The sequence below is a fragment of the Gigantopelta aegis genome, chromosome 9, assembly GCF_016097555.1.
Source record: "Gigantopelta aegis isolate Gae_Host chromosome 9, Gae_host_genome, whole genome shotgun sequence".
In the NCBI taxonomy this organism is placed as follows: Eukaryota; Metazoa; Mollusca; class Gastropoda; order Neomphalida; family Peltospiridae; genus Gigantopelta; species Gigantopelta aegis.
In genome coordinates this window covers 30246043-30271433 of record NC_054707.1, presented here as the reverse complement: position 1 = coordinate 30271433, position 25391 = coordinate 30246043, and the positions used below count along the sequence as shown (strand labels likewise).

The window sequence follows — 25391 nt, the reverse complement described above, 5'->3', positions numbered from 1 at the left end:
TTTTTTTTTTTTTTTCACCTTCCAAACTCGGAGAAGTGTACATCCCACAGATGCTGTTTGACAGTCTCTTTAGGTGACAGTTCATCAGAATCTCTCCTGCAGAATAGACTTATCAAAGCAGGCTGGAACTCTTCATTTCCATCATCTAGTATCGCATAAAGGGTATAATAAATATCCAGAAACATACATGTTTATTTTGTGTAACAATATACCACGAAACCATGTAGTGGTTGAGTGGTATAAAGTGCAATAAATAGGAAGTGAAAACAATGTGTGTATTTATTACTTACCTTCTTTTATTTTTTAACTAAACATTTTTAACGTGTGAGACATAGTTATACAATATGAATATAAATAAAACTGCTTCATTGTCAGATTTTTCTTAATTTTTAAAACAATCAAACTTGCTTTTTGAAAAACTATAATTTTGGAAATAACCAAGAAATTGAGTACCAGCAAGTAAAAATAAAACAAATAAAAATTAAAACATGTAATTTAACTGTCAAACAATGGTGAAACACACAATGTTATATCATCCAAACAACAACTGTTTCTTGTCTGCCAAAGTAAACCAACTTCATCGTAAATTTTGTAACATTTACATTCCAATTAAATCACTTGTTTTTGTTTTTTTTATCTTTCTAACCACAACAGTTTTCTTTAATTGATTTTTGTCTGTTTCATGATTTTAAATTTTTAACATGAGACAGAATATCTATGAGAAAGTTAGACTGAAGCTGAATGTGTCTTTACAAAAGGTAAATCACAAAATGTTAGTTCATCTTACCCACAACTCCGTGAACTTCAGATGATACACTCTCAGTTCTGAAAGTGGAAAAACACAACATGTAGTACCGGTAATTAAAACTCAATTATAAGCCTGCATGAGTTTTAACTGGAAAATTGTACTTGCTAAAAGTATTACATTTTTCCATTTTTAATAATACGTAATCTAACCCCTACTCCATCCTATGGACTGATCTAAATATCCCCTCAGGCCTATCATCCACGGTGCTTCTTCTGGCCCTATAACATATTCCTATGAAAATCAGGTCAGGTTCAAATTTATTGAAACACATAAAGACCTAAAGTTTCTCTCATTTCTTTTCATAATATTAACTAGATCACTCACAGCCAAGTGTTGGGCTTCATATTATTACTGTTATGACAGACTCCTCTGACATCAGGGAAATCTAACATAAACTATATTTTAACCACACAAACTAGAAAGGTTCTTCAAATTAGTACCATTTAGGAATTATGTCTCAGCCTGGTACTGCACAATGTACCTTTTAGTTTACACAATTAATCCAGTTTTTAGACATTTGCTCTTACAGGATGTAGATTTCCTAATAAGAATACAACATGAGGTATATGAATTCCATCAAGATGAAAAGGTCCATGATTTATTGCCATATGTTCAAAAGATAAGAACAATTGCAAAAGTCTGTCAAAATCACCTTTTGTAGTGAGCAAAACTATGTATACAAATGCCATAATATCATTTACATAATCAATAGGAGAACATAGAATACCATTCTTGGGGCAACTACTCTTAGCAGAAACAGACATAACTAGCAGGGCTCAACATGTACAGTGTCAAATTAGCCAATTGCTATTTTTTATACATAACGGCTAAAACATTTAATCATTGGCTAATAAAATATTCCTCAAATTAACCACATTTTAATAAATTTCAAGGAAATACTCTTAATTTTAGAAAATTGACTAAACAAAAGTTTGTTTCAGTAGCAAATGGTTCTCCAGCCAAATATTGGCAGTTCAGTTGAAAACAAACAGATATCTGAAGAACCCAACCTAGGGATTCATTCTGCAAAGTAAAGCCTCTCTATTTTTATATTTATGCTATTCTCCATTTTGTTTGTCAGGGTGTTTTTTGTTTTTTTGTATAAACCATTTTGTAAAAATGGCAGTTTTAAAAAAATCATTAATTACATTTACCGTTTAGGGCTTTGCTGTCTGGACAGTAGGTCTGAGATTTTTTCTAAAATAAAGTTCCTGTTCTCAAACTGAGAAAACGTGAAACTGACCTGCAATAAATTATACAATCAATCATAAATAATTATTAAATTGAAATATAAATATAAACATCTGGTACATTGTGCATAATGATCACGGATGTAAGAGGTTCATTACTGGGCGTTTGGCATTCAATATCATGTGCTGTAGACCATCTGTTATTGGCAGTTTTAGTTCAAAGTAATGAATAAATGAATGAATAAATAAATGAATGAATGAATGAATGAATGATGGAGGTTCCAGACATTTTAGCCATTTTAATATGTTATCAGGTAAGAGATCTTTTCAAATTAAAATGACATTAATCAATAGTCTTTCTTAGAATATCAATATCTATATCAATCTAATGTGTTTCACTTCAGTACAATATCTACATAAACAATATGTTTAACATCAACAACAAAATACACAATTAGACAACTGCATCTGCTAAATGGAAGCATTGTAATATGTCAAAAGAAAATAACTGAATAGCAATTAAGAAACTTTCAGCTTCACACCTTGTCATTTCTGATGGAATATAAGTAATTCCTACCTTTCCTTTGGTTGTAATCAGAAGAGCATGGTTGATAAGATTTCCAGACACGGAGTTATCTACCTTTTCCACCAGAAGAATGTCTCTCATGGGTATTATCAGGGTAACCAGGTGTCTTACCTGTCAGTATAAAACACTAACATCTGATGTTTGTTAAGTCAGGAACAAAAACATTATTGATCAACAGTACATGGTAACAATTCACAGTGCATATTTTCAAAACATTAGGATGACATAGCAGGATTCCTTCATAGTTAGCTAGTGCCCATGCTGAAGTATTTTAAATAGCTAAAATACATTAAACAGAAATATTTGACAAGAAAAGACAAATAAAAACTAGCCTAATGTAGTTATTTACATGCATTATATGCTGCAATATTCAGTTACAAACAAAATATCATTTATTCAGGGAACATTTTGTTTTCAAAACTTGATTAGCGATATTTCTAGTCAATTAAAAATTGATTACTGTTTAATGTTTTAAAATTATGTGGTGATCTGAACAAAACGTTCCCCGTTATTTCTTTATAACTATGAGAAATAGCACACTAGAGTTTGTATGCTGTATAAAACTCTTGAAATGACTTGTGAATTCCCCTGTTTTATAAACTACACAAATGATTGTGGTCATTTCCGAATTATTAAAATATGGACATGTGTATAAATATTCTCCACTGACTGTGAAAATCAGTACACAATAGCTATAAGCAGGTTGTCAATTTCATAAACTTGTGTTTGCATTGGTAAGTCAGTTTGATAATCAGTTACCTATTAGTAAATAATAGAAATGAACCACTGCTAACAGTTATTGCATTTCTTTATTCATAAATACAAATAATACTTAAAACTAGTTTCATTGTTAACAATGTAGTTTATATAATAATCAAATTTTGAATCTAGTCCTGAAACAAAGAAATACTGTTAAATATGTCTACCATTCCATCTACAAATTAAGCAACAAAACATTCACAAATAGCTTTTATATATATATATATACACACACATACCCTGCTAGCAAAGCAGATGTAATTGTTGGAAAGGTACAGCTTTCCCCAAACATGCTGTTTGTTGTATGGAGTCCACAAAGTACACTCTTCATCACCGTCAAGCTTTTCTTGGCCAGGCAGGCAAAACGCAGTTCTGAAAAACATACACCAAAAAATCCTAAAGGCACCACAATATAATATAAACATTAATTCTGGACTTAAAATAAGCTATCTGAGAGTACTGCTAAAGCAATACATGTTCCCTACCGGGCTGAACAAAGTTTCATATATCCCAAGATCAAGGGCCTTAACTCTGTGAAAAATGAGTAAATTGCCATGAATGTTAAACTTGATCAGTAACAGTACATGATGAATCTATATACAAACTTTCACCTCAATATATTCAGGCATTGAACAGGACTAATAACATTTACAGCAAATTTTATTTTAACTGTCATTACAAGCATGTGAAGCTCACCTGATTATGACTCTTTACTTGATTAACAAGATAATTTGTATAGGTCATGGCTATTTATAATGCTGAATCTCAAAATGACTTTCAAACATCAAAACCATAATCTGATATTAATTAATCACCAAAGGTCAAATAGGAGAAAACTTGGACCGTTTTCTCTTTTTAAGTATGTTTAACCTGACCTCAAATAATGGCATATTCCCTTAGGGATAGTAGTCTGGTTTGAACATCCGATGGGATGGCTAAAATCCAATGAGTCTTCTGTTTCCTGTTCTGGTCACGTGAATGAAGCTTCCTTCTTTCTCCAAAGTTTCTCCATCTCTACTTCACCTGACCTCAAACAATGGCAGCATTTAATAATAGGAGGATGATTCCAGAATCCGAAGATGTCATCGTCTTTTCCCTATAGACTGGAACGGTTCTGACAAAGTGGAAGATTAAGCCATGGGTAGCCCTACTCCACAAATGTGATGGTTGCATCCATCAGAACATCGGGTTAAATAGCTCCAGGTTATTCAACAAGGATATGTTTTTCCAACAAGGTGGCAATATTTCGCCTAAGTACATATGCAAAAAAGCTAATCAGCCTAATGTCAATCTGACAAAAGACCTGACACTAAACAAGTGTGAATCATACTATAGTGCAGAGAACAACTGTCAATGCCGAGTCCTCCACTGTCAGTTCTGTGGACATCTCTTTGTGCAGACCAGGAACCCAACAGAATCTTTAAAGTGGATGAGGACAGCCCATGTTCACCAGAGCGTAAGCTGCAACCACTGAACCATGGAGGTAAAACCCATCAACATCGTCAGTAGACACATTCAAAGATGGAATCAGTGGCCCAGAACAACCCGTTAGTATATTACTAACTGGTGTGTAAAAGCAAATGCTTGTAACTTCTGAGGGTTAGATGCTGATGTAGGAGGCAGCCTTCATCTTCGTAGGAACGCAGAATCATTAATCTGATTCTTGTTGATCCTGGATTCTTCAAGATGTTCTCTTAATGGCTCTGGTTGTATGAGAGAAACAATCTGTTCCTAAAAGATCCTGTTCTCTCAATATAACATTTAGGGGCTCAAACATTTACCATTTTTTACCTAATTTTAATCAACATTAACAGATTTAAAATACAAAAAATTAGAAGAAAAACCCCCCAAATAATACTTAGTATACTGATTAAAATATAAACTTTATTTCACATATTTATAAAAGATTTAAGTGAAAATATTAGACTAAAAGTTATAAATTTGTGCTCTTCTTCTTTAACCCTCGGAGATAAGATGCTAGCCAATCTTCAGGTTGTAAAACTGTTTTCACATCCTTAACCATTAACATCTTGAATCAGGTGGAGGCCCTATATAATTCATGTTAAGTACACAAGATTGTCAATCATGCAAAGTTAGTCTTAAAACAGGATCTGTCTGACAACACAATTGTAGGCATGTCTTAATACTTCTAAGTCAACTTCTCATATCGTCATCCCGACCGGTGTTGACTTTCTTTATACGATGATGCTGTAGAAGAAGCCAACTTGGAAGCTGTCATGGGAGCCAACACGGAGGACATAATCTAAACCATCACTGAAGAAAGAACTTTAAGTAGTCTTCAACTCGGCACTGGCAAGAGGCAAACACAGAGTACATATTGACGCTAAGTCATATGGAGATCTGCAACTAGGACACAACTCATGAGGGTCCTTGCTTTAGACAAACAAACATAAGTCGACAAAATAAATCTGGTAAACAACCACTTACTGAAACATGAACAAAAGTAAAACGATTTTTTAAAACAGTGAATTAAACCAAATAAAGTTGTAAAAAAAAAGATTAAATGTGGTAGAAAGTATTCCACACAACACCTCTATACTAAACCAACAGAAAATACCCGATGGCTCAGATTTGACTGAAGCATGGAAAAAAAGGATGTGCGAACCACACCAGCGAAGGACAAAGAAGGAAGATTTGAGCCATTTCCCAGTCTGAAGCTTGACGCGGTAAGATGTGTTTGTTTTGCTAGTGCACACTGCACGTGCTTTCGTGTGCTCGACTTGGGGATCCTTCATTTCGTTGTTTTTGTCAGCGAAATGAAGTTTTCTGCTGGGATGTATGCGGCCATTGGAACTGATTGAAGGCTGGAATGCTTCTCGTTTCGACAGCCTGCACCACTGGGTTGGATTCTTTTTTAGCGAGATTCCTTGCCTCCATGTCATTTCTCCGGCTGACTATGTCGACTTATTTTTTCGTGACTCGTATGACGGCCATTCTGCAGAATGCCACGGTTGTTCACGTTTAGTCTCTACATGTCCGAGCCTGTCCTAGCAGCACTGGAAGATTGACCGCCCCACTCTAAGAAGAAATAGGAAGTGGGGTCAGCCCCTACTACTCTTTTCTAGACTTTACTTTACTTTATAGTGATACCATCTCGTATCCTCCGGAGTCGGGCCCGTCCGCACCACTATACCAACCCATGACGACTGGATTATATCCGTCTGATAATCTCTTTCGTTCAGACAGATCCGGCTTCTCAAGATCTATATTTCAGCACAGCACTTCACCTTCAACATCTAATGACTATCAATTTAGGGGTTTTCTTGACGGGATGCAACCCATCTCGTCTCTATAAGCTGTGCACCCAAACGGCACTCACGTGGACATATAGATCGGACTTTAAACTTTTAGACCTTCATTCAAATTGTTTGTTTGGTTTTTTGGGGGTTTTATTTAATATTTATTCACAGAACCCCTGTTTACATTTGTTATCTGTCCCAACCACAGGGATGAAGTGACAGAGTTACAATACAAAATTAAACATTATCATTTAGGTATACATATAGAAATCGGACTCGGGGTGGGCGTGTTCGAAACCCTAGTGGTGTATGAGCACGTTAAACTAGTTATCTATCTATCTATCTGTTGGAATGTTTGGACCAGACTACTATCCCATGGGGAATATGCCGTTGTTTGAGGTCGCGTTAAGTAGAAAGGAAATATGTAACACCTGGCTTATTGGAGTTGTGAATAAATGGATGGATGGATGGATGGATGGATGGATGGATGGGTGGATGGGTGGATGGATGGATGGATGGATGGACATATGGGTGGATGGACATAAGGGTGGATGGATGGATGATTGGATGGACATATGGATGGATGGATGGATGATTGGATGGACATATGGATGGATGTATGGACATATGGGTAGACGGATGGATGGACCTATGGATGGATGGATGGATGGATATATGGGTGGATTGATGGATGGATGGACATATGGGTGGATGGACATATGGGTGGATGGATGGATGATTGGATGGACATATGGATGGATGTAAGGACATATGGATGGATGTAAGGACATATGGGTGGATGGATGGATAGATGGATGGATGGACATATGGATGGATGGATGGACATATGGATGGATGGATGGATGGACTTATGGTAGTACTATACCAAATAACTTCCGGCTGGGTCAGAGTTTGAGGTGCACCCAACTTTTGATAGAGAAGTGAACACCACAAGTCCTGTGATTGGTTATAAATGTGAGTGTGTTTGTTGTAAAAAATAATAGTTTCATCTGGGTAAAATAAATGTGCAATTTTATTTCATCTAGTACCAATGTGTCAAGTAGCATTTAGAGTTTATACTAGATTCAGAACCAATTTTTTCAGATTTGATTATCTGCCTTGGATTAAGTTGATAATTTATTTTATTGTTAAAGCTGTATTACCTAATGTTACTAGCTAAATAAAATGCTGGATTACAGATTGTAGGAATACATCTAATGTACATATTGTATTCATCCGGATTAGAAAATAATGCAAGAAAATAGATGTTCGGGTAATTTTGTCATTTAAAAATAGTTTTTTTCAGTAATTAATCAAAAATAAATGTGTTAAAGCTGCATGATTATTCCAGATATCACACCTATTAAAACCTCCAACTACAGTAGGCTATAAATAAAATATAGTCAGGAATATTGGTGGCTGCCAATAGTTTTGATGGTTCATTATGAAAATCAGCATAACCGATGGATTTGAAATTCCCACACCTGGTAACTTGAAGACACCCACACCCAGCACACAGGATTTCCTCTCAACACTAATGTTCAGGACATTAAGTCATTACTTCATACAGGTACAGTCATGTTTGTGTTTCCTTCCTCAGACAGTGTATTTTTTTAATACTGATATTTCTTTGATGTGCCTGTTAAGGTCTTCATAGTCTAGGGGTCAATCAAGTGCATGTGTTTTAATGGAATTCTTTAAAGGGGTAGAGTTACTCTTACTATCTTTGTTGTCTTTACATATATACCCGAGTACACACACCCAACTGAAAGTAAATATCTTCAGGAGTTTTATTTTAAAACATTTTGTTGTTTAATATGACAAATTGCATTTGTACAAAACTATATGCAATATATATGCTTTTTGAGGTGTACATTATATTAGGTTGCACTGTAGAAACAACAGTTTCAGTGAGGTTGTCAGTTTATGTCAGAATGCACCAGATCCTGGTTGTCATAAAGACACATAGCTGGACACTTTTTGAAAAATGTATGTTATCAGTATAGGTAGTACTATACCAAATAACTTCCGGCTGGGTCAAAGTTTGAGGTGCACCCAACTTTTGATAGAGAAGTGAACACCACAAGTCCTGTGATTGGTTATAAATGTGAGCATGTTTGTTGTAAAAAATAATAGTTTCATCTGGGTAAAATAAATGTGCAATTTTATTTCATCTAGTACCAATGTGTCAAGTAGCCTTGTGCTTGAAACATGTATGGGGTACCTGTAAAAAAAAGTACTCGAATTTTGTGCGAAACTAGGGTAGTCATAGACGCTACCCGTTATCTCAGAAACGAGCAGCTTGACCCCCATATGTTAGCCGCATATGTTACTATTGTCGTCTATGGGATTTGATTTGGTAGTATACACCCTTATGGATGGATGGACATATGGATGGACGAATGGATGGATGGACGGACATATGGATGGATCAATAAATGGATGAAATGGATGCTTCTGTACTAAATTAAAACATGTGGACTTGAAGTATAATAAAATGTAAGAGAAATTATATGTTGGTTTTTTTCTCAGGAATTTCTGTTACTTTTAGTATTCAATAATATCAAATAAGAATATAAATTGTTGTTTTACCTGGCTGATTTTGAATTGTGAATGCAAGACTCGAAATTAACAGGGGATAGGTAGCAAATGCCACTCTAATAATCACCTTCACAAGCAGCTGTTTTTTCTGACTGAATTTCAGATATAAAGAATTCTTATTTAGTCCCCTACTAGCCCAACTAGAAGGGACTAGAGCTTTCACCTCCGTCCTTCTGTCTGGATACTGAGCTGAAATTTTGTGTGTACTGTTACATATCGAGTTTTGCCAATTTTTCACAAAGTTATGGCCTTTGAACTTCATGTTATTGCTTACCTATACGCTTCACTCCTTGCCTTTGCATCAAGATCTCTTTTCAGTGAAGAAATTTTCTTGGATGTCTTTTTTCTGCAAGGTAATATGATATTGATCTCATCACAGTGCCATAAGTGTTCAATATTACCTCATGAATATTCTACATGACTTCCAATTGGTTAATTTGTCACATATTATTCCATTTGTGATTATATTGCACTGCTCTGTGGTTTTGCGTCTTACAGTTGACATTGTGTTTCATGTATGACATCATAATGCAATATCTTTGTGCTTACTAATTGCATAGTGCTTGACTGCTTATAAACAGGCCTAGTTTGTGAATTTGTTTTTTTATTAAATGTTTGTATATATATATTTTTAATGAAATGATTGAAGTAGTAAAGCAATTATGGCACTTTGATGACACTGATATGATGTTTTGTGAAACACAAACAATTTATATTGACCTCAGCCTTCGTTAATATTGTTTTTTTGCTCCATAAAACATCATATCGGTCTCATGACAGTGACATAATTGCTTAATATCCAATAACTTTCAATTCATATTTTGCAAATGATAGTGTAAATTGTTTTTTGCTGGAAATAATACATTTACAATTTACCGAATACAAACAATTGTATTTTTTGTCTCTGTATCGAGATACAAATTAATATCAGAAGCCTGCCTCAACAAAAACACCTTTCCATCACACAAATCAGCAGAGTTCAGTGGTGGTGGGGTAATCCTGTTGGAAACCATTTTCTATAGGGTTGTTTTGCATTTCACTTACCTTGTTCTTTCCTCCAAAGATCTGTCCTCTTCAAATCCTCCCTCCTGCATCAGTCTAAAAATGCCAGGTAAGTTATTACAATCAACCTTTGACATAAACACATGCTGCTCATCCTAGTGCACTGGATTGAAATGGGAAATTGATAAATAGGAGAAACATAGTTAAACCTTTCACTGTGAATATTGAGAAAATTGTGGACTTAAATTCTGTGATAAATTTAGTGCTGCACATTTCTTGTATTTTTTCAATACAAGTTATTGTGTTGATTTTTAGTGAAAGCTATATACTCATATATCAACATTTCTTCTGGTATTGAACCTACATAAGAAAACATAATAAGTATCTTGATTTATTTAGACCCAAGCAATCTACTTTATCATTTAATAACTGCACAACAATGCTTGTTTTGCATGCTTTTGGTTTTTTTGCAGTAAGTTTGTATTTTCATAAGAAAATGCTAAATATTTTCTTAACTACTCCTAATGGACAGGCGTATGCAAAGATCTCCAGCCACACACATACATGTACACCAGTATTTTAAAACATTTTAAAATGCATTACAATAAATGTTTTCAATATTAATTTCATTTCACTAAAATTTCATGAAATAAAATACTGGTAAGTATTAAATAGCTCGCAAACAACTTCACATAGATTTGTTTTAATTATTAGTAAACATGTCCTTTAAACAAGATTAATTTAATTGATTTGTATTTTATTTTAATTCACTGCAAGAATACCCCTCCTAAATATAATGCCTAGAGTGGAGAATGACCCACGTAGATTAAAAAGTATTACTTACTGTTTCATGGCCATGTTGGCAAGTTGTTCCATCAAGCGGTAAGTTTCTTTGGTATGCAATAGCATCGAGAAAAAGTGCTGAAAGTTTGTACAAACCAATATTATAGTTATTAAAACACCTCTTTTTTCCTCCAAAATATTTACCACTTAACAGTACTTATAGCATAGTAAAGTAATCAAGCTGTATAAAATTGTGATAACATTTCTATAAGGAAAATGAAAATCAAGGTGATTGAACATTAATTTTTGCATTTTGTGCCTTTAATGAGGTCTTATAGGTTCAAAATAGTCACTGAATGTATATTAATTATAACATGCAATACATTCACTATTCTACAGTTATACATTGTTACACACAGAAGTTTATCAATGGCGTGTACTTGGTTGAAATTTATAACACTTCTTTTGCAAAAATCCTAAAGCCCCATTACTTTTGAACAGATTTCCAACATTAGTATTGGCAATTCTAGTCTTGCTTCAATATAAGATTGCAAACTGTCTAAATACATATAAAAACAAATTTTAAATTAGGTGACAATCATTTAGCAATATGTATTCTTCCAAAACAATAATGTCTCGTGCAGATATGGAATTTACTGAAAGTATCAAATTTCTTATAATTAAATTTCAGTTACATACATTACAACATAATGTTATCCCATTGGTCCAGACAATGAACGTAAAAATTATGTTGTCGGAAAACGTCATATCTGATGACGATATTTTATATGGGCAAGTTGTCTTATTGAGCGTTATTGTTCAAAATAAAGTATGAAGTTTTAGTGTTATTATTAGCAAGTATGATTCAAATTTAATTATAAGTATTGTGTTATTTCTTTTACGTTCATCTGGGTATGAAAAATAAATAAATCAACAAACATATGTGAGGACGGCTTCGCCAATTCACACAGTTTGCAGATGATTTTTTAAAATTTATACTCCGGTGAACGTAAAAGAAATAACATACAATTCTTAAATATATGACTAGTAATAAATTAAAACTTTGTTTTAGACACAAAAACATGTCTCCCCTAAACTCATCTAGCCGTAGCAAATGATGAAATTGACACAGTAATATTGAGCTAAAATATCCTATCATTTTTGTCAGTAAACCTTGTTCTGTATGAAAAGGAAGTAAATTATATCATAGATTTTGCCAAAGGAAGCAAATAGTCTACTGTTGGCTGTAAACATCAACTCAAACAACAACTCACATCGCCGTCTCGGGTTGACACTTTGACACTGTCTGGAAAGAGCATGTTGTTTCCACGGTCGAGTTTCTAAAACATTTAAATTCATACTACGTATTAAAAAAAAAAAATTCATAAATAAAGAAAATACTTTTTAAAATGAAACACACAAGAATAATACTAAAATGAAGTAATATTTTTCAATCCTGTAAGTCCACATGCTTTAACTTATCTTGATTTTTAAAACTGTTATTTTAGGTTGTGTTCATTTAATGTTACGCTTTTTTCAATCTGCTCCTGATACAGACAAAACAACATTATTAAACAAAAATAAATAGAAAATGTGAAAAAAATAGGTGTTAATATGAAATAAATATATATATATTTAGACTGACGTGTATATACAAACACACAATAGAGAGTAAGGGGTGGCAATTAAAAATATCACTTAATGAGTAAGTTGAATAATTTTTGCACATAGTTATATCAGTCCACCTTAGAATGAGCTTGGCCTAATATTACTTAATGAGTAAGATGACTAGTTTTTGCACATACAGTTATATCAGTCCACCTCAGAATGAGCTTGGCCTCTTTGCCCAAGAGAAAGGAGTAGAAGCAGAGATGGTTCACACTGAGATACATCCAGCCCTGACGTGGCACCTTGCCCTTCCAGTAGCTGCACGAATAGTCTGACAATACAACACACACAATGTCAACTACTGGTGTAATACAGGGAACACAATACAACACGCACAATGTTAACTACTGGTGTAATATCAGGCCTCAGACCACAATTAATTTCGCTATATGTTTCTATATAGCCTTAGTGGCTATAATATTTTTATTAATATCAGCAGGCCCGTGAAGTTTTGTATGTACCTTTGCCTGCATGGGGGACACATACCCTGAAAAGGACAACCCCTGTTGTCCAGCTCTTTCTCCCAGCATATTGGTTTAAACAGACACACCCTCTAAACCTGGCCGGAGTACACCCATTTTACACAAAAAGCACTACTTTTGCATGGGCCGGAATTACCACAAACAAGTCTTCAATGTCAACAAGTTACACATGTTTACAAACTACATGCTATCCCCTGTCACTTCAGTCAAACAGTTGCCACTTCATAGCTGTCTGCCATGAAATAATCACAGTCAAACAGCAGACTACTTGCGCGGTGAAACTTCCGGATTTTGGACAACCAAATGGGAAGATAACTGTAATCTGAGGCCTATCAGTCAATTTTTTCCCCTAAAAACTGGCCCACACTAATGCATTCCAATGATATACATATTAAAGCAATGCTCGGTAAGTATCGGTATGTCACCTTTAAACTGAGAGTATACAGAGGCTGTGTTAAAACACCTACCACAGTGCCTTGCCATGGCCAATTTTAGCAATGGAAACTTGAGTGACACCAACTTCAAAATGTAATAACTTTATCAAATTTTGGAATTTCTTCATACAATGAGCAGCTATTTTTTCTTCTACATATGTTCTATCTGCACAGTGTTGTCTTGGAAAGATTTTGAAATATTTAAAGGAAAAAAAATCAATCATTAGATTTTACTTCATTTTTAATGAAATATTAAACTTAAATTTAAATTTTTGAAAAACAAAAAAATCTAAAACTGTAAAATTTTGCATTTTAGATATGATAAGTGGAGGCTTAGTAAAGATATGGTGACTGAATTCATGATACATTATTAGAAATGTGTCAGAGGGATGGTGAAAGTCACAAAATTGGGGCCATTTGCAACAAATGTTTACACACTAATTTCAGGGAAAATTAGACATGATAGTCCTCATATTCAATTTTGACCTGCTGTATTTACTTAATCTACTTCATTTACTGTATTAGACATGTAGCCACTTTGTAAAAGGCAAAACAGTCCATATAAATGCATATTAATATGAATATGCCCTACAGATATTACTTAGGTATACACCATAATATTTTTTTGTTGACGACAACTTTGAAAATGAAGATTTTGTCACAAAATGCTGATATAAATCCTACCAAGAGGTACTTGCACCATATTTTTCAGTTTCCAGTGATAACTGTTAACAAGTGTAGTCATGTGCCAGTGTCTGGGATACCTCAGTGTAGTATTTCTTGATTGGAAGGATGTTTGTAGTAATGACCACTGAATATGCATTATGGATTATTCTGCCATCTGTATTACAAGCCAAATGTTAACCTTTTTGGCACATTTTCTGCAATAAACTTGACAAGTATACCAGCATCTGATTACTGAACACAATAAATACATTCAGACAGCATAGAATATTAGCCTATTAGATTTTCTAAGGATAAAAGACCATTTTTGAAAAATTACTGAAGTGTGTAATTTACATAAATGTAGGTGAAATGTATTATTAGAGTACTTAATCTTGTTAAAAACTGTATACTATTTATTTAAAGTGTTTAATTACATTTAGTAGTGATATATTCATTATATTTAGATTTTCTGTCCAATTGCAATAATTGAGAAACTCATTAAAATTCAATATGTAAAAAAAAAAAAATCTCAATATTGACTAACAAAATCCAAGTTTTGCTCATTTTTACCAAATTATTAGCTCAAAACTGTTAAAAAATATTGCAACAACCTGTAGTAACATCAGAGGTCATTTTATGCTATTTTGGAGGATACTGAAATTTAAAAGTTGAAAATTTTAATTTTAATTTTTAATAAATTCAAAAAAAATGTTTTTTAATTTAATAAAATATTTAGAAAATAAATAAATTAGTTTTCATATTCCTTGTGGTATGCACAATCAGTCTGTGTAATTTCACCTCTCTGGTTATAATACTTTCATCAGAATCAAGCATTTAACCGGTGTAATGTGTGAACTATATCAGGCCTCAGACCACAATTAATTTCGCTATATGTTTCTATATAGCCTTAGTGGCTATAATATTTTTATTAATATCAGCAGGCCCGTGAAGTTTTGTATGTACCTTTGCCTGCATGGGGGACACATACCCTGAAAAGGACAACCCCTGTTGTCCAGCTCTTTCTCCCAGCATATTGGTTTAAACAGACACACCCTCTAAACCTGGCCGGAGTACACCCATTTTACACAAAAAGCACTACTTTTGCATGGGCCGGAATTACCACAAACAAGTCTTCAATGTCAACAAGTTACACATGTTTACAAACTACATGCTATCCCCTGTCACTTCAGTCAAACAGTTGCCACTTCATAGCTGTCTGCCATGAAATAATCACAGTCAAACAGCAGACTACTTGCGCGGTGAAACTTCCGGATTTTGGACAACCAAATGGGAAGATAACTGTAATCTGAGGCCATACAGGGAACACAATACAACACGCACAATGTTAACTACTGGTGTAATACAGGGAACACAATACAACACGCACAATGTTAACTACTGGTGTAATACAGGGAACACAATACAACACGCACATTGTTAACTACTGGTGTAATACAGGGAACACAATACAACACGCACAATGTTAACTACTGGTGTAATACAGGAAACACAATACACCACGCATATTGTTAACTACTGGTGTAATACAGGGAACACAACACAACACGCACAATGTTAACTACTGGTGTAATACAGGGAACACAACACAACACGCACAATGTTAACTACTGGTGTAATACAGGGAACACAACACAACACGCACAATGTTAACTACTGGTGTAATACAGGGAACACAACACAACACGCACAATGTTAACTACTGGTGTAATACAGGGAACACAATACAACACGCACAATGTTAACTACTGGTGTAATACAGGGAACACAATACAACACGCACATGTTAACTACTGGTGTAATACAGGGAACACAATACAACACGCACAATGTTAACTACTGGTGTAATACAGGGAACACAATACACCACGCACATTGTTAACTACTGGTGTAATACAGGGAACACAACACAACACGCACAATGTTAACTACTGGTGTAATACAGGGAACACAATACAACACGCACAATGTTAACTACTGGTGTAATACAGGGAACACAATACAACACGCACAATGTTAACTACTGGTGTAATACAGGGAACACAATACAACACGCACATGTTAACTACTGGTGTAATACAGGGAACACAATACAACACGCACAATGTTAACTACTGGTGTAATACAGGGAACACAATACAACACGCACAATGTTAACTACTGGTGTAATACAGGGAACACAATACAACACGCACATGTTAACTACTGGTGTAATACAGGGAACACAATACAACACGCACAATGTTAACTACTGGTGTAATACAGGGAACACAATACACCACGCACATTGTTAACTACTGGTGTAATACAGGGAACACAACACAACACGCACAATGTTAACTACTGGTGTAATACAGGGAACACAACACAACACGCACAATGTTAACTACTGGTGTAATACAGGGAACACAATACAACACGCACAATGTTAACTACTGGTGTAATACAGGGAACACAATACAACACGCACAATGTTAACTACTGGTGTAATACAGGGAACACAATACAACACGCACAATGTTAACTACTGGTGTAATACAGGGAACACAATACACCACGCATATTGTTAACTACTGGTGTAATACAGGGAACACAACACAACACGCACAATGTTAACTACTGGTGTAATACAGGGAACACAACACAACACGCACAATGTTAACTACTGGTGTAATACAGGGAACACAATACAACACGCACAATGTTAACTACTGGTGTAATACAGGGAACACAATACAACATGCACAATGTTAACTACTGGTGTAATACAGGGAACACAATACAACACGCACATGTTAACTACTGGTGTAATACAGGGAACACAATACAACACGCACAATGTTAACTACTGGTGTAATACAGGGAACACAATACACCACGCACATTGTTAACTACTGGTGTAATACAAGGAACACAACACAACACGCACAATGTTAACTACTGGTGTAATACAGGGAACACAACACAACACGCACAATGTTAACTACTGGTGTAATACAGGGAACACAACACAACACGCACAATGTTAACTACTGGTGTAATACAGGGAACACAATACAACACGCACAATGTTAACTACTGGTGTAATACAGGGAACACAATACAACACGCACATGTTAACTACTGGTGTAATACAGGGAACACAATACAACACGCACATGTTAACTACTGGTGTAATACAGGGAACACAACACAACACGCACAATGTTAACTACTGGTGTAATACAGGGAACACAATACAACACGCACAATGTTAACTACTGGTGTAATACAGGGAACACAATACAACACGCACAATGTTAACTACTGGTGTAATACAGGGAACACAATACAACACGCACAATGTCAACTACTGGTGTAATACAGGGAACACAATACAACACGCACAATGTCAACTACTGGTGTAATACAGGGAACACAACACAACACGCACAATGTCAACTACTGGTGTAATACAGGGAACACAACACAACACGCACAATGTCAACTACTGGTGTAATACAGGGAACACAACACAACACGCACAATGTAAACTACTGGTGTAATACAGGGAACACAACACAACACACACAATGTAAAATACTGGCTTGCATTCTACTAAATAAATCTAATAAAAGATAGTTTTTTATTAATCAGTTCAATGCAATCAGGTTTGCTGCATTGTAGTCATTGATACCGATTTTAAAATACAAATTGCTTTCAACAAAATTATGCTCAATTCATTTTATAAGTAATCTTTACAATGAAACCAGCCAAGATCAGATATATGTGCATAAATCATAATACACAGTTTGTTCTACTGATTAAAATTTAAAAGTAGTTGAGAAAATGCAATTGCAAAATAAACATTAACTTACAGTTCACAAGTTTTTCTTCATTTGGCATGTTGAACAATTTTCTGAACTTTTTCGTAGCTGTTAAGAACTTTTCCGTTTCTTCATCTTAAAAGAGAAAGTAACAAATGTGAACAATGCGTCATCCTCATCCGGCAAACAGTCTAAAAGCTATCCAGTTAGGAGGAATATGTTAAATGACATACCTTTCTTTAAGATGACATGATTTGCCAGCAGACTTTCAATTTTACATTTCACAAATTCTGTTGCTTCATCCTCAGAATCAAAAGAAACTGCAAGTTAGATTAAAAATAGTTTATTGTATTAAATTACAATAATTAAATCTTCAATCTACACATTTTACTGCAATATGACTGGTTGAACTGTGCTTACTTGTCTGCACTCCACCCCCCCCCCCCCCCCCCCCACAAACAAACACCTAGCACTAATTAACTAGGCAGATTATTGAGGGAATTATATTTAGATAAAAAAACTGCAAGAAGATATATGTAGAAGATACAGAAAGCAATAAAATGATGACAAAAATACAACTACATAGGACACTTTTGTGTGTATGGTAAATTAATGAAAAATGCAGAATCTAAATATGCATTAATGAAGAAAAGTTAACTTCAGCAACTTTCAAAGCATTGGTAAACATGAATGTTTTAACAGGGAATGGAGGTGGTATGAGCAGTGAAAAAATACACTGTTGTATAATCAGTCATGCAGTGAGCCATATGTGTGCACATTGTTATAGAGCAAGTGCTTCATTTTAAAGCCATGACACCCCTACCCACAATTCCATCTTACTCTATACTGTTGTTTTAATAATATAAAATACAATTTAAAATGGTTTTCCTAGCCCCAAATTTTATACTAAAAAATTATTAGATTTACTGGAACAATATCTAAAACTTTAATTAGAGTTTGAGACAAATTGTATGTGTGTGAACGTCATTAGAGACTTGAGTCTCGACTCAAGATTTATAAGCACAGGCCCAGGTAATTAACCAACGTATTAACTTACCTAGTGTCTGCATCAGATTCTGCTCCAGCCATTCCCAGTCTTTACTTATATCTCTCTTATTGCCTGCCAGTGCCACAGCTGAAGTACACATACATGACAGTACAGCTTGATATAACATTCTAGTACAACAGATGGATAGATAGATGAATGAATGAATGAATGAATGAATGAATGAACGAACTAATGAATTAACAATTGAATTAACAAATGAATTAACAAATGAATGAATAAACAAATGAATAAACAAATGAACAAACAAATAAACCATATTTAAAAAGACAGTTGTGCACAACATTTATGAAGGATGACATTTAATCAGTTGTACACAATACATACACAAACATGTACATGTTTTATGTCAATAGGCCTAGTATATTACTTTTGACAATGTATAAATGATGTGTTTTTTAATAAAACAAGTATTCTGATGAGAGTACTGCTAAAGCGATACATATCCCCTACCAGTCCCTAAATTCAATGGTCATAATTCTGTAACAAATGAGTAAATTGCCATAAAAGTCAAACGTGATCTGTAACAGTACATGATAAAGATATACACAAAATTTCTGAGCAATATCTCATGGCAATGTGAAAAATACATCAAGACAAGAAAACTCATTTTTGTATCTCCTACATTAAATCCAGCCAGTGCTACATGACTGGTATATGAAAGGTCGTGGTATGTGCTATCCCGTCTGTGGAATAGTGCATATAAAAGAACCCTTGCCACTAATGGAAAAATGTAGGGGGTTTCCTCTCTAAGACTATATGTAAAAATTACCAAATGTTTGGCATCCAATAGCTGATTTTCGTATCTCAAGGGCCATAACTCTGTCAAAAATGGATAAAATTTGTTTTTGTTTAGCACCACTAGAGAACATAGATACATTACCAGTCGTGGTGTCCATGACTGGAACGAGAAATAGCCCATTGGCCCCACCGACAGGGATCGATCTCAAACCAACAGTGCATCAAGTAGGCGCATTATTATTGGACTACGTCCCACCCCAAAAATGGGTAAATTACCACAAAAGTCAAATCTGATCTGTAACTGTACTTAATAAAGCTATATACAGCTCAGTATCTCAAGGCATTGTGATATAAAAACATCAGGACAACTATATGTGGGACAAACAGATGGATGGACAGATGAACAGAGATGAAACCGATAAACAAAAAACAAAAATGTGACTTACTATAACTAACTTCAGACTCTGGTGTTTGATGTAATATTCGGTATGGATATGTCTGAAAAATTCCAGTTATACATTACAAATACATGTATTGACCTCTACATACATGTAATTTAAAAACAATGTAATGTAAACACATGCGTGTATTGGTTAAATGACTGTGACAAATTTGCATCTTGAAACATGCCTGCAGTATTTAAAAGATCCATTAATGAACATCAAAGCAAGCTAAACAGTAATATTGGTTCAACTAATTTTCATAATAAAACATATTTCAAGCTCAAAAATTGTTTTATCTTATTGTCTAATTCAGTGTCCAGGGTTTCAACAGATGTTACAAAAATGATTGTTTTATCTTATTGTCACAAGTGAGTGTTTTTACCTTATTGTCCAATACAGTGTCGAGAGTTCCAACCAAAAGTCACAAGTGAGTGTTTTTACCTTATTGTCCAATACAGTGTCGAGAGTTCCAACCTAAAGTCACAAGTGAGTGTTTTTACCGTATTGTCCAATACAGTGTCGAGAGTTCCAACCAAAAGTCACAAGTGAGTGTTTTTACCTTATTGTCCAATACAGTGTCGAGAGTTCCAACCTAAAGTCACAAGTGAGTGTTTTTACCTTATTGTCCAATACAGTGTCGAGAGTTCCAACCAAAAGTCACAAGTGAGTGTTTTTACCTTATTGTCCAATACAGTGTCGAGAGTTCCAACCTAAAGTCACAAGTGAGTGTTTTTACCTTATTGTCCAATACAGTGTCGAGAGTTCCAATCAAAAGTCACAAGTGAGTGTTTTTACCTTATTGTCCAATACAGTGTCGAGTGTTCCAACCTAAAGTCACAAGTGAGTGTTTTTACCTTATTGTCCAATACAGTGTCGAGTGTTCCAACCTAAAGTCACAAGTGAGTGTTTTTACCTTATTGTCCAATACAGTGTCGAGAGTTCCAACCTAAAATCACAAGTGAGTGTTTTTACCTTATTGTCCAATACAGTGTCGAGTGTTCCAACCTAAAGTCACAAGTGAGTGTTTTTACCGTATTGTCCAATACAGTGTCGAGAGTTCCAACCTAAAGTCACAAGTGAGTGTTTTTACCTTATTGTCCAATACAGTGTCGAGAGTTCCAACCTAAAGTCACAAGTGAGTGTTTTTACCTTATTGTCCAATACAGTGTCGAGAGTTCCAACCAAAAGTCACAAGTGAGTGTTTTTACCTTATTGTCCAATACAGTGTCGAGTGTTCCAACCTAAAGTCACAAGTGAGTGTTTTTACCTTATTGTCCAATACAGTGTCGAGAGTTCCAACCAAAAGTCACAAGTGAGTGTTTTTACCTTATTGTCCAATACAGTGTCGAGAGTTCCAACCTAAAATCACAAGTGAGTGTTTTTACCTTATTGTCCAATACAGTGTCGAGTGTTCCAACCTAAAGTCACAAGTGAGTGTTTTTACCGTATTGTCCAATACAGTGTCGAGAGTTCCAACCTAAAATCACAAGGGAGTGTTTTTACCTTATTGTCCAATACAGTGTCGAGTGTTCCAACCTAAAGTCACAAGTGAGTGTTTTTACCTTATTGTCCAATACAGTGTCGAGAGTTCCAACCTAAAGTCACAAGTGAGTGTTTTTACCTTATTGTCCAATACAGTGTCGAGAGTTCCAACCTAAAGTCACAAGTGAGTGTTTTTACCTTATTGTCCAATACAGTGTCGAGAGTTCCAACCTAAAGTCACAAGTGAGTGTTTTTACCTTATTGTCCAATACAGTGTCGAGAGTTCCAACCTAAAGTCACAAGTGAGTGTTTTTACCTTATTGTCCAATACAGTGTCGAGAGTTCCAACCTAAAGTCACAAGTGAGTGTTTTTACCTTATTGTTCAATACAGTGTCGAGAGTTCCAACCAAAAGTCACAAGTGAGTGTTTTTACCGTATTGTCCAATACAGTGTCGAGAGTTCCAACCTAAAATCACAAGTGAGTGTTTTTACCTTATTGTCCAATACAGTGTCGAGAGTTCCAACCTAAAGTCACAAGTGAGTGTTTTTACCGTATTGTCCAATACAGTGTCGAGAGTTCCAACCTAAAGTCACAAGTGAGTGTTTTTACCTTATTGTCCAATACAGTGTCGAGAGTTCCAACCAAAAGTCACAAGTGAGTGTTTTTACCGTATTGTCCAATACAGTGTCGAGAGTTCCAACCTAAAGTCACAAGTGAGTGTTTTTACCTTATTGTCCAATACAGTGTCGAGAGTTCCAACCAAAAGTCCTGTCAGACCTCCACCACCATATCCTTTTCGCTTCTGCATCACAAAATAAGGGTTGGCTCGTTCTGTGACCCTGGCAACAAAACAAACAATAAGCAAATTTCAAACTTGTTTATTGAAATATATTCATTATCCAGGACCAAAATTTCCAAATTGCATTTCTCATGTATGAATGAATGAATGAATGAATGAATGAATGAATGAATTAATTAATTAAACAATAAGGCCCTCAAATTCATGGATATTGCTTCTGCAAAACTTGCTGCAAGATTATTACTGGTTAGTTATATGTTATTGTGCACAACAAAATGGGACTACTAACATGTTTGGTGATTTTAACATATGTTTCTAAATGTTATTAAATGATTAAGAAACAGAAGGTCCATTCTCTTTAATACAACATCCATAGAAATGTGAATGTGAAACACAATGCTAAGCAATGGCTACTGAAGAGACCCAAGCTATCAAAATGCTTCAAGGAGGGATGTAACAGACTGCAGTTGCTACAACATCCAGTGCAGTCTAGTTTCCAGGACCTTTGTACACAAGTACACATGCTAATAGTTTAATTTTTAATGGTGAAAAAAAAATGGACTCATAAATTATAAAATTGTAGTAAAACAAATATTAAAATACATTGTACATGTAAAGTTTTCTCCAAATTTTTGTCAAGAACATACAAACTTTAATGGCCAATGGCATTGTACTAAAATAATTTCTATACTGCACACATATACATTTAATTTGTTATGTATTTCAATTGCAAAAACTCTCCATTAGGTACAGATTAATTAAAATTTCAATTTAATGGTATTTGTCCACAAAATAAGAGAAAATGGCACCGCATCTGAACTGTGTACAATAAAAAATTAGTCCAGTGACACCCCATTTTTGTTCAAATATGTGTTTTGATATGCTGGTTACATAGATAGGTGAAACATTATTAGCACATTTATTTGCAAAATTAGCACAAATATTTGTGATAAAAATATAGACAACAGGTAAATTTGAGAACTCTTTGTAAACTGTACCACAGCCCAGTATGGTCGGGGCAGCCTTATGGCATGGGCTGGAATACAGGTTGGACAAAGAAGTAATCTTGCCATCATAAAGAGGGATGCCATGTCTGATGTGAGATTAGTTCAGTATACCTAGAGTCATCCCTCTAGGAGCAGATTTTGTTTTCATGTCCAATAATACTAGACCCCACCACTCTCAAGTACCGTAGTCACTACTGCACTCCAGGCAAACAATATCACTAACATGGACCGCCCTGCATGTTCCCCATTTGAATGCTGTAAAACATGTATGGGATGTCATGTCTACCCACAATCACTAGATGAGCTGAAAATGGTTCTGGCTGAAGAATGGTGAAACATTCTGCAATGACAGAGCTCTGTATGATCTCATTTGGTCGATGCCAAGACGTGTACAAGCCTGCCTTGGTGCTCCATGCAACACGTAATTAAAGCCAATTTAATACTGTAACAAAAACACTGCTTTTGTTTTGCTTTTATTTTTCTGTTGATCAGTTTGTATGAGCATTTCTATGGTTGATGTATTTAAAAGTTTGTTTTGCTTTTATTTTTCTGTTGATCAGTTTGCATGAGCATTTCTATGGTTGATGTATTTAAAAGTTTGTTTTGCTTTTATTTTTCTGTTGATCAGTTTGCATGAGCATTTCTATGGTTGATGTATTTAAAAGTTTGTTTTGCTTTTATTTTTGTTGATCAGTTTGCATGAGCATTTCTATGGTTGATGTATTTAAAAGTTTGTTTTGCTTTTTTTTTTGATTTGCATGAGCATTTCTATGGTTGATGTATTTAAAAGTTTGTTTTGCTTTTATTTTTCTGTTGATCAGTTTGCATGAGCATTTCTATGGTTGATGTATTTAAAAGTTTGTTTTGTTTAACGACACCACTTGAGCATTGATTAATTAATCAACGGTTATTGGATGTCAAACATTTGGAAATTCTGACTCACAGTCATCAGAGGAAGCTCGCTACATTTTTACTAATACAGCAAGGGATCTTTTATATGCACTTTCCCACAGAGAGGAAAGCACATACCATGGCCTTTGACCAGTTGTGGTGCACTAGCTGGAATCAGAAAAAAACTAATCAGTGGTTCGATCCTGTGTTGCAAGCACCTCAAGCGAGCACTCACCCGACTGAAATAAATCCTGCCCTCTATTTAAAAGTAGACAATTCTAACACAACTCACAGCTTGACCAAAGTCATGTTTGGGTCTATTTACTGGATGGTGAAGGTATAATAACATATTTCTTGATAAAATCATTTAAAGAATATCGTCAAATAATACTTTATTTCCATACATGTACTTCATTGGCTGTTGCTTATTTTCTGTGGGAAGTATATTATGAAAAAAGCAAAAACTGTTTGGTGTAATTTTGATCAGGATTTTTAAAACATCAGTTGAGCCATTAAGACAAATGACATGCTCACCAGTGTTAACCAGTTCACAAAATCTTTATTTCGATAACTGACATTCCAACACACAATTCTATAATGGTACTCATAAGTATGTTTACATGAACCAGCACATATATCAGCTGTTGCAAACAACAAATGAATATAATATGAAATCAATAGCTTAAGTCATATAGCCATACGTGTAGGTAATTTTGCACCTAATAAATATTCACTTGTTTAGAAGGTGAGGCATATTACGATACAGTTAGTTGCTTACTTAACATGAACAGTAAATTGGGGTTGAACAGACTTGTAGGTCAAACGTTAAGCATTTAGTAAGACTGTTACAATCAGGACAAATGGACTATAATTTATTTAAGAATGAAAATAAAAATT

General features: G+C 34.7%; 1 protein-coding gene across 1 annotated transcript in view; it reads right to left on the bottom strand.

Moving 5' to 3' along the window:
• Nucleotides 1-25391, bottom strand: part of LOC121381303 (TBC1 domain family member 9-like) — a 45729-nt gene that overhangs the window by 15062 nt on the left and 5276 nt on the right. The window contains exons 2-16 of the mRNA XM_041510558.1: nucleotides 22525-22636; nucleotides 20317-20368; nucleotides 19121-19198; nucleotides 18297-18383; nucleotides 18115-18198; nucleotides 12795-12928; nucleotides 12264-12329; nucleotides 11051-11127; nucleotides 10249-10302; nucleotides 9479-9550; nucleotides 3583-3715; nucleotides 2576-2695; nucleotides 1963-2051; nucleotides 788-825; nucleotides 19-145 (exon numbers count right to left, since the gene is read on the bottom strand). Of these exons, the coding sequence (XP_041366492.1) occupies nucleotides 19-145; nucleotides 788-825; nucleotides 1963-2051; nucleotides 2576-2695; nucleotides 3583-3715; nucleotides 9479-9550; nucleotides 10249-10302; nucleotides 11051-11127; nucleotides 12264-12329; nucleotides 12795-12928; nucleotides 18115-18198; nucleotides 18297-18383; nucleotides 19121-19198; nucleotides 20317-20368; nucleotides 22525-22636 (1323 nt within the window). The remainder of the gene's footprint in view (nucleotides 1-18; nucleotides 146-787; nucleotides 826-1962; nucleotides 2052-2575; nucleotides 2696-3582; nucleotides 3716-9478; nucleotides 9551-10248; nucleotides 10303-11050; nucleotides 11128-12263; nucleotides 12330-12794; nucleotides 12929-18114; nucleotides 18199-18296; nucleotides 18384-19120; nucleotides 19199-20316; nucleotides 20369-22524; nucleotides 22637-25391) is intronic.